General features: G+C 42.6%; 3 protein-coding genes across 3 annotated transcripts; 1 reads left to right on the forward strand and 2 right to left on the reverse strand.

Moving 5' to 3' along the window:
* Positions 1-4,626: 4,626 nt before the first annotated feature.
* Positions 4,627-5,356, reverse strand: SARC_10155 (hypothetical protein; the record flags this gene model as incomplete). The annotated part of the gene is made up of 1 exon (XM_014295807.1): positions 4,627-5,356. A coding segment is annotated over one exon (730 nt), but the record flags the coding sequence as incomplete, so codon positions are not given.
* A 460-nt stretch (positions 5,357-5,816) lies between these two features.
* On the forward strand, positions 5,817-6,368 carry SARC_10156 (hypothetical protein; the record flags this gene model as incomplete). The annotated part of the gene is made up of 1 exon (XM_014295808.1): positions 5,817-6,368. The coding sequence occupies one exon, from the start codon at positions 5,817-5,819 to the stop codon at positions 6,285-6,287; it is 471 nt and encodes a 156-aa protein (XP_014151283.1). The 3' UTR covers positions 6,288-6,368.
* A 932-nt stretch (positions 6,369-7,300) lies between these two features.
* Positions 7,301-8,432, reverse strand: SARC_10157 (hypothetical protein; the record flags this gene model as incomplete). The annotated part of the gene is made up of 3 exons (XM_014295809.1): positions 7,301-7,434; positions 7,952-8,064; positions 8,232-8,432. Coding segments are annotated over 3 exons (448 nt in total), but the record flags the coding sequence as incomplete, so codon positions are not given.
* Between the last annotated feature and the right edge of the window lie 816 nt (positions 8,433-9,248).

The raw sequence follows: 9,248 nt of genomic DNA on the forward strand, positions 1-9,248 counted from the left end.
GAACACTTTGGAAATATTGGAAAAAGAGCTTGTATTAAATTATTTAAAATACAAATAAAAACCAATGTATTATCTCAATTGATCTTGATATTTTAGACTGACCGGAGGCCGTATTTCTACACTGATGACAACTTCCTGTCAGACATTAACGTCATAAATACAAGCTAACCCGGGGTTTCCTAAACATTGCAACAAATGTATTGAAGGCAAACTCCTGACCAATAAGGTCGCACACATATCAATCAACACGACTTACAGCCCTGGAGAACGATTTTATATCGACCTCCAGGACTCACTACCCCCTAACAGAGATGGCAACGTGTTCCAGGTTTGGCGTCCACGCCAATCTCGCACACAAAGAAAACATGCTGTAAATGTCGATGGATATTACCAAGTTTCGAACTATGTTAAATAAACTAAATTACAATTAAAACCAGTTATGATTTAGCAGTGGTAGCTTGTGTAAGAATAATCAAGAATGCCTCTTGTTAAGAGCCTTGATATACTCTGTCGATTACACATGACGTCTCTAGCTGTTCTTTGTTGAATGATTTTCACTAGAAGTACAAAGTGTGCACAATAACCACATGCCTCAGTTGTAAATAAACATAATAACATAAAGTCACGTTAATACATAAGCTATTATAAATATAGTTCCACCTGAAGAAAGGAGTAAAAATGAGGAAAAACGCATAGCCTCTTAAATTAAACAAGGAGGCTATGGAAAAGACATATTATATTCTAGAGGTTGGCAAGAGGACCGAAATCTGTACGCATGATAGTAGTTCAGAGGTTATAAAATTGAGTTTGTACTATTCTACATGTCTCAAATAGGTCCAGGTAAGTGAGTCATACCCAATTCTCAGGCTATTGGAAGCATCAATTAAACCAATGTGATATCTCATTTGATCGACTTATATTATATTATTTAAATACAAATAGAAACCAATGTGTTATCTCATTTGATCTTGATATTTTATACTGACCGGAGGGCGTATTTCTTCAATGTATCATAATGTCCACGGGCTACTGATACATAGCCATACCTCTACGTCGGGTCCTCATCATCATAATCACAGACAACAAACCGGTCTTTCACAGTAACTCCGTGAAGTTATTACTCAATACAACCCGACACATATACATTCTTGCACCCTTTTTGTATACGCCGCAACAGAATGCGAAAGCAGAGCGATTACACGACACACTAAACAACCTTGCACGAGGCGGTCTCCTCGACACAGATATGCCCCTCACACTCTGGGGTTACGCCAAGGCCTTCGCTGACTACCTGAAAAACATAACCGTCACGGAGAGCATAAGACTCCGCACGCCCTACCACACATTCCATTAACGAGACCGCAAACTCAACTATGTCGTGGCATTTAAACTCTAAGGCCCATCAGCTAAGAAACACCCAAAATACCTTTCACCTGTAGGACATAGTATACTTTTGAGTGCCCGCTTTAATTCCGTGCCCAACTGCTACATCATACACATTTTTTTACTCAGATGTTAATCCCCGAATAGAATGCGCATGAACACTCATACTTCCATCTTTATATACAACTAGTACAGGTGAGTGGAAATGATTATCGCAAATGCGCAGACTGCTGGGTTTCTCCACTTCACTTGAGAAGCAAATGAAACACGCTTCTCTCCATTTCACAACTTAAAGATTGTGAATATCGCGTTTTGCTCGCTTTCCTTGGACGCCTGGTTGCTCTCTTGGAGGACATTGTTTTCATCTTTGGATTGCGAGATACACTAATTCTAGACCCGTCTCTTGTATCACCTTCATCGTAACGACAGATATCCCTTGTAGTGACATTAGTGGGCGGGCTGCTGGAGAGAGTTGGGTCTGGAGAGGTATGCGCAGATGGGAGGTGGCTGGAGAACAGAAGACTGGAGGTCCACCGTGGTAGGCCCGGATTGGAGTAGTTTCGTCGTCGGCGGCTGATAATAAGACAAAGTAAATTGGTCGAAAGTGAGGTGGTGCGGTGGAGGGCAGCCGTGTGTTTACCTTTGGTGATGATACACGTAGTAGTGCTTGCTGGGTAAACTAGTTGGTAGCCATTGTCCTGGATAAAGTATCTCATCTAAACCATACACAGACACATAGTATTATTATTCGTGCATGTTGTCAAGATGAGGTGGGTTACCAAATGTTACAATTCTATTGCACACCCCATATCTTTTAAGTATGTGGCCAACACCACGTAAAAGTGCTTGTCTAGTAATATATTTTTGCAATACAGAAATATATAATCACTATCATTACATATACAGTACAATACTATACAGTACCATACCGATACGCTGCAAGAAATATATCTGTTGATCTGCCCCATGTAGTGCCAGTAGGAATAGCATGCCGTTCTCAGCGAGCATAGACATAATCATCTTTGCTGCAATTAAATTATGGATACCTACTGCTGTTTTGCACTCTTTCTACAAACTATTCCCCTCTTCCTCCACGCCATTCTCCATAAACTCTTTAACCTTCGTTAATGCGGCTGTTCTCTTGATCGATCGTTGTGCATTGGCCTGCTTGCCACAAACACGCTTGACATAAAAAACGGGTAACACAAATTTGTTAGATTCCCAACACTTAATAACAACTAACATCCGCCATACATCATCCTTAAAGCGCTCATAGCAAGCACGCTTGTCTTTACCGCACACGGTTTTAGTAGCATACCTATTTATAGACTTATGTATTAATATAGACATGCCTATTGCAATATCAGCGTTTCCTATTAGATAATACTCCGCATGCACAAAGAGGTCATCCAGTATAGGCAAAAGATCGTCTACACCCATGTCTACTAACCTATGAACTAGCTTTATGCTATACTATGCAATATGCACACGCATAAGGCGCATATATGTGCATTTATTGTTATTTACTTCCAAATAATTTTTGGTAGAGAAGTACGTGCTGTAAAGTCGTTTGCTTATCTAGGGTTTAGGGTTATCAGTCAAATTATAGTGTGCCTGTCAAGTGTCAGCCTTCAGGTCTGAAAAAGCCAGCGTTTGTTTTCCACGCCTATTTGAGTAAAGATTTAATCCTATGCCCCGAATATTTGTTTTTTTAACCCCCTCCCCCCCGGCCCCCCGGGTTTGATACAAAAAAAATATACTTGATCCTTGTTGAATGTTGATACAGCCTGTTAACAATGTTTTTACTAAAAAAAGAAAAGAAAAATATATTTGTATACCGTTATCATAGCCACGACCCTCTGGAACAGCAATTTTAAATATTTGGAAACAGCAAGTCCACTCTCAGTCTTTTCTAAATAATAATATGTGGCACCCCCCCCCCCTTGACTGTGCTGCTGTACTCTGGGCTGCTCTTTGGAGTGCTGGTCTATTGTGGGGCCCTGGGCCCTGGACCCTTGGGCCTGGGGCCTGGGTCCCTGGCGGCCTGGCGGCCTCCCCCCTGCCCCCTGGCCGCCTATATGGGGTATGTAATTATGTAACTGGCCGACCGGCAGGCAGCAGCAGTATCAATTTGGGTTGAAAAAAGTAATTTCACTGTTGTTTTAAAGAAAAACAATATTCAACTGTATCTTTAAAATAAATAAATTTGTGTTTTTATTTAAAAAAAAACAATAATTTATAAACTACTGAACGTCTGAAGTCTGAACCTATTTTTAAATATTTATTTTAGCTATTTGCTATCACCTGCGGTATTCTTTTCAAAACAATTCCGAGATGCAACGTTTATCTGACAGATATGTGCAGTACATAGAATTTGATTAGGTTATACTATCCATTTTAAAACGTTGATGCACAAGATCTTTTAAAGTTGCAATTGCGATATGTGCGAGTCCTCTAGACTCCTATGAGTCAAATATGACCTAAATATATTACACTGTTCTACAGTAGACTACAACTATACATAGTACATTTTATAACAAAAAATGTACTCGCGCCCTGCCGCAATCTATTGTGCGACAGGTAAAAGCTCAAAACTGATATATGTTTGAAGAAAAAAACATGATGAGTAACAAATTGTATTAAATTTATCGTTGATTCGTTTTCACTAATCAGATTCTCCGACGGCCAGCGGGAGTCTGAAGCTTTTATTCATTTTTTATCAATGTTGTTGCAAAACTTGCAATGTTGTGACTTCTGAGTTCACAAATTGAAATTGGAGTGTGAAACTTCACAAAGAGTCCACAACAAATTGAAATCAGCACACGGAATCACGAAATAGAGGAATTGCTAGTATAATTTTTTTTTGCGAGTCTATCTCTGGACTCTGCACACACAGCACAAGAGAGAAGAGAGAATGAAAGTTCACTTTCAGGCATCATTCAGAGCCGGCTGAACAGCGAACATATCATCATTTTTGTGAAAAACATTTTAAAATATTATTGTGGTTTCTTTTTTGAAGGCTACATCATCATCACAAGTATATTTACTTTCTTTATCAAAATTGCACAATAACATATCTCCTGGCACACCACAATACACCCTATTATAGTATGAAATCTCAAAATGTATTCGTGCTCATTCACTTGCATTACTAGAGAGCCCATCTTCGCATATCCAAGATGGTCAGATTATACATGGCAACGGCCATAGCCTTGGCCTCTTTCGATATAGCAACAGCCTCACCTTTGCGACGCCAATTCTTCGGCGCACCAGTAGTTGGATGTACCACTGGGGATGCATGCACGGCGTCGGGCGGTAGCTCAATGTTTTTAAATGGAGTTTTGAGTTGCTGTCCTCTCGGGTGGACTATGAACACTGCACCCGACTGCACATGTACAGGAGCTCCAGTCGATCTACGCGTTTCCACTTCACCATCTAGAACGCCCTCACCGTCCACAACAATATCACTGACCCCAACTGCATCATCATCGGTCACACCCAGTGCGACCAATAGCGTGACACCATCGGTTTCGGAAACTGCATCCCCTTCTCCTACCCCCTCATTTTCGACATCGCCTACAGCTACATCAACGCCATCACCGTCACATTCGCCATCCGCTTCACAAACACCTTCGTCTTCGATAACACCGTCGCGGACAGCGTCCCCTACACAAACACCTTCGCGTACAAGCTCGCCATCGGCTTCACAAAAACTTTCACCTACGACAACACCGTCGCTGACAGCGTCCCCTACACAAACACCTTCGCTTACAAGCTCGCCATCGGCAAGTGCAACATCATCACCAACTGCGATGCCATCAATGACTATGGCGCCCACACAAACACCATCACAAACAACAACACCCTCAATCACAGCATCGGCTACACAGACACCTTCAGCTACACGCACACCAATACCTACGCAGACCCCCTCTACCTCAGCAGAGAGTAGTACAAGCCCCACTGCGAGCATGACTTTTGCACCATCTGCATCTGCATCAGTCAGCACTTCGCCCACCGCGTCACTATCCACCACACCTTCCAGTAGTGTTAGTGCAACGCCCACGGCAAGTGCAAGTCCCTCAATCACACCGTCGATATCTATAAGCCCAAGTGTCACTGCAATGCCGTCAAGGTCGCCCGGACCTGCCGAGTTTAGCTCGTGCCTACAGCCCAAGGCTGGTACTGTTGGGGTCTCTTTGGCCGACTGTAAAGCAGCAGGCTCCACATGCGTGAGTGATGGCAAAATAATGCTGGATGCTACCACAACAGCACGGTGTTATACTGCGTTTACGGGGGGCGTTATTGAAGTATTGCAAGGGTATGGTGGTGTTGTGCAGGCTCTGAGCGATGAATCCCATACAGCCGACACACAAGCGCAAGTAATAGTAAAGGAAGGGGCAGATTTCCTGGGCGTTTTCAACAATGGGGGTATGATACAAATGATCAACGCCAAGGTTGGTACGGTCAGATCGTACAGGGGTGTTACACTGGGGAGTGCTATCACAGTCGACCCTAACACACCGCTAGCAGTGGACGGAGGTACAGCTGAACTAGAGCTGACGAATGTGGCCAAGAGAGTGTTGGTAGGTGGCGGGGATGTTGTCCTTGGAATGATAGGTAATGCTACTACAGTCACGGTGACAGGCGGTGGGTTGACCCTACAACAGACAGGAGACACATTCTTGTTTGCAATGAATGGGGGCACAGCTTCTATGGCTCAGATAGGAACCATCAACAAACTGCGTGTAAATGGAGGGTCGGTGGAGTTTGGCACGGATCAAACCACAATCGAGGATGCGTCTGCCAATGATGGCGAGATTATCAACAGTGGCAACTCGGCCATACTGAGATACTTTGGTGACGCTGAATTGTGTGCTCTCAACTGTCCACAATCGGCTTAAAGTACCAAAGCTTGAGATGAAGCTCATGCACTACACGGACAATACAAATGTCTTTTTCCCAGTATACAACCGTAGGTTTGTATATGCACACGATGACTGCAAAATGGTATGTCTTCAGCAAGTCAGCAGATGTTGTATGAGTCGCACACAAAGTCAGGTGCACCACCACGCTGACCGCCCGATACCAAAACAAGAGTTGGGAACCAGGGCGAGCTTTTGTGAATCCGTTAGTAACGGAAGGAGTTGGGATTTGAGCCCGACATGAAAACGTAAATCAGATTTTTTTTGTGTGTGCAAGTGATAAAAAAAGACACTTACTCCGTTTCTATGATATAGTTTCAGTTACACGTCGTTAGTGAGCTAGTCAAAACATAAGTATATATCTTGTACAAAAAGCATATTTTACATACACTGACATGGTTCCTTCACAGTCAAATCCTCTTATAGATAACACAAAATCTAACTACCAGTACGCACACACATAAATATGCATGCACAAGCACTAACTATGCAAAACGCACTTCATGATAGATGTTAAGTAGTTCCGGCATATCTACAAGCACATCTTTTATTTACACCACCAGTCTAATTTGGCTCCTCAAACCTCCATGCACGTCATATGAGAGGTCGGTCTTGAAGCTCATCAAGGAATGTATCCATACAGTGTGCTGAAATGAGCGTCTAGTACATTCTTCGGCAACTACTGAGCTGTAGAGCAAACAAGACTTCAAGCACAATCTGCAGACGGCAGGCGATGTCCTTGAGACTACATTTTCCACATCCGTGCAGGTGATGCATTCACAAAGAAGGTCCAAATTGCAGATTAAGCTATTGACAATATCAAGCGTTATACCACAAAACTGCGCTGGTGTTTTGACGTGTGAGTACCATTGCTCGGTTCTACTGCATGAGGACCTCCAATCAACCGCGATAGGCATCACTCCGTGCACGAGCAGTGCAAAAGGCACAGTTACGTGCCCCGTTTCAATCTTCAAATGTACAGTGGAAGTGTACTAATCGCAGGATTTCGGTCTCTTACAAGTGAGCAAGACATCCACGGGCTCATCAGATCCGTCGCAACAGTCACACAGACCATCGCCCACCTGTGACGACCATATCGACGACTTCTTGTCGTGACATTCGAATTCTGCGGTAGGAGGGGTGGGGGGATGGTGGAGTGTTTAGAGAAGATACAATAATCGTTATAGAACTGCCACGTCCAATTGTCAGATGTCTATAGGTGCAACCGATAGTCTACGCAAACTTAATTGTAAGGTCGCGTCCAGTTTTCATCTGTTCTAAGGAAAGCCATGTGAAAACATACACCACCAAGTATAACACTGCTGCATATTTAGCAGACGAGACACCTTTATTAATTAAACAGGGCCGCTTGCACTCATTCACGCAAGCATCTGGCCGGTGAACTCACAGACTAACTAGAAGTAATATGCCCAGAATTTTATACTGACACACAAAGAGGTCACTCAAATACATCGTATATACGCGCATGGCTGCCAGCGGAAATGTACCAATCAAACAACAAACACTGAAAGCATTTTTTTTGCTGCGTACGCTATAGATATCCTAAGACGCCAATATATCATTCACAAGTACCCGAGCTATGTAAAGAAAATATATACATAGACACATACAGATAGACATACTTTGCGTCTTGGACCCACAAGCGTTCGTGTTGGGTTCGTCACTACCATCGTCGCAGTCACAGAAGTCGTCGTTGAACTGTTCTTTTGCCTGGTAAGTATCGCCATTTGCGCAACTGGGAGTAGGAAACGGGACGAGTGTTGTCAAGTGAGTTACTGGAATGGCTAAAGTATCGCACAATGGTCCCCGGGTTATCAGCTGTAGCACACGGGCGTATATATTAGCCATCAATTTCGTATTCGTGTAATATTCCGGACTGGTAGTGCCAAGACATAAAAATACCTGAAAGTCTGCAATTCAGAAACATCATATTTAAAGGTCATGAGTCCATCTTTATTTTCGGTTTTCACAGCCGGTTGTCCTCCTTGGTGCCTGTAGAGGTACACTGCATCTTTACTATCCGCTCCTATGTACTGCGGTTTGGTTGCATGCTGGAAGTAGTACTCGTGCGAAACATCCAGCGCATCGGCGTCGGGTTCCAGGCTGCAAGGGTTGCAAGCGTGATCGTAATAAGCTTAAACATCATAAACTGATTTGTTTCCTCGTTGCATCGAAACACGGGACTAACATTGAGGATTGCAGGACAAGATACAAATTGACCGAATGAGTGGGAATGCGGGTACCTGCGGTGTTTTATTTTTGCGGCTATAAAAAGAGTCGCGAGTTTGTTAGACTGGTTGAACAGTTCGCCAACTAGGCGAATAAACCTGGTTTTTATCGCAAAGCTGAAGAGTGAGGTGATACATAAACATTGATATCTGCTTCTGATTTGTTTTTGCATAAGATACGAAAACGATTAGTGCTTTAACAACTTTAGCTATGCCACAGACCCATGTACATCTTACATACGTGCATCTTTCGGTTGCATCGAATGGGTATCAACTCCAGCTAAGACTCTGTATATTGACTATACAGGTACTATGGGTGAACTTTCTAATGAGCAGCATTGTACAAATCTTTACACAGTACTATGAATGCATACAATACCAAAAAAACACCCAAATCATGTTCATGGATACAGATTCTCTCCCAAGTGCGTAAAATTTTCAGTAGTATTCACGAATTGTGAATTCATACCATAAAAATGAGTATGTATATGTGTACCTATAAGCACGAATGTAGTAAACGAAAACAAAAACTACAAAAAAAACCGCACATAAACATTCAACTGAAATATAAAATGATGGGAACACTGCATCAATATGTCAATACACATATACACATACTATACAAACACAAACACAGGCAAATACACTCAAACATAGACTAACAAAAAGATAATTATATATATATATATAT

Source organism: Sphaeroforma arctica, assembly GCF_001186125.1.
Source record: "Sphaeroforma arctica JP610 unplaced genomic scaffold supercont1.1154, whole genome shotgun sequence".
Lineage (NCBI taxonomy): Eukaryota > Ichthyosporea > Ichthyophonida > Sphaeroforma > Sphaeroforma arctica.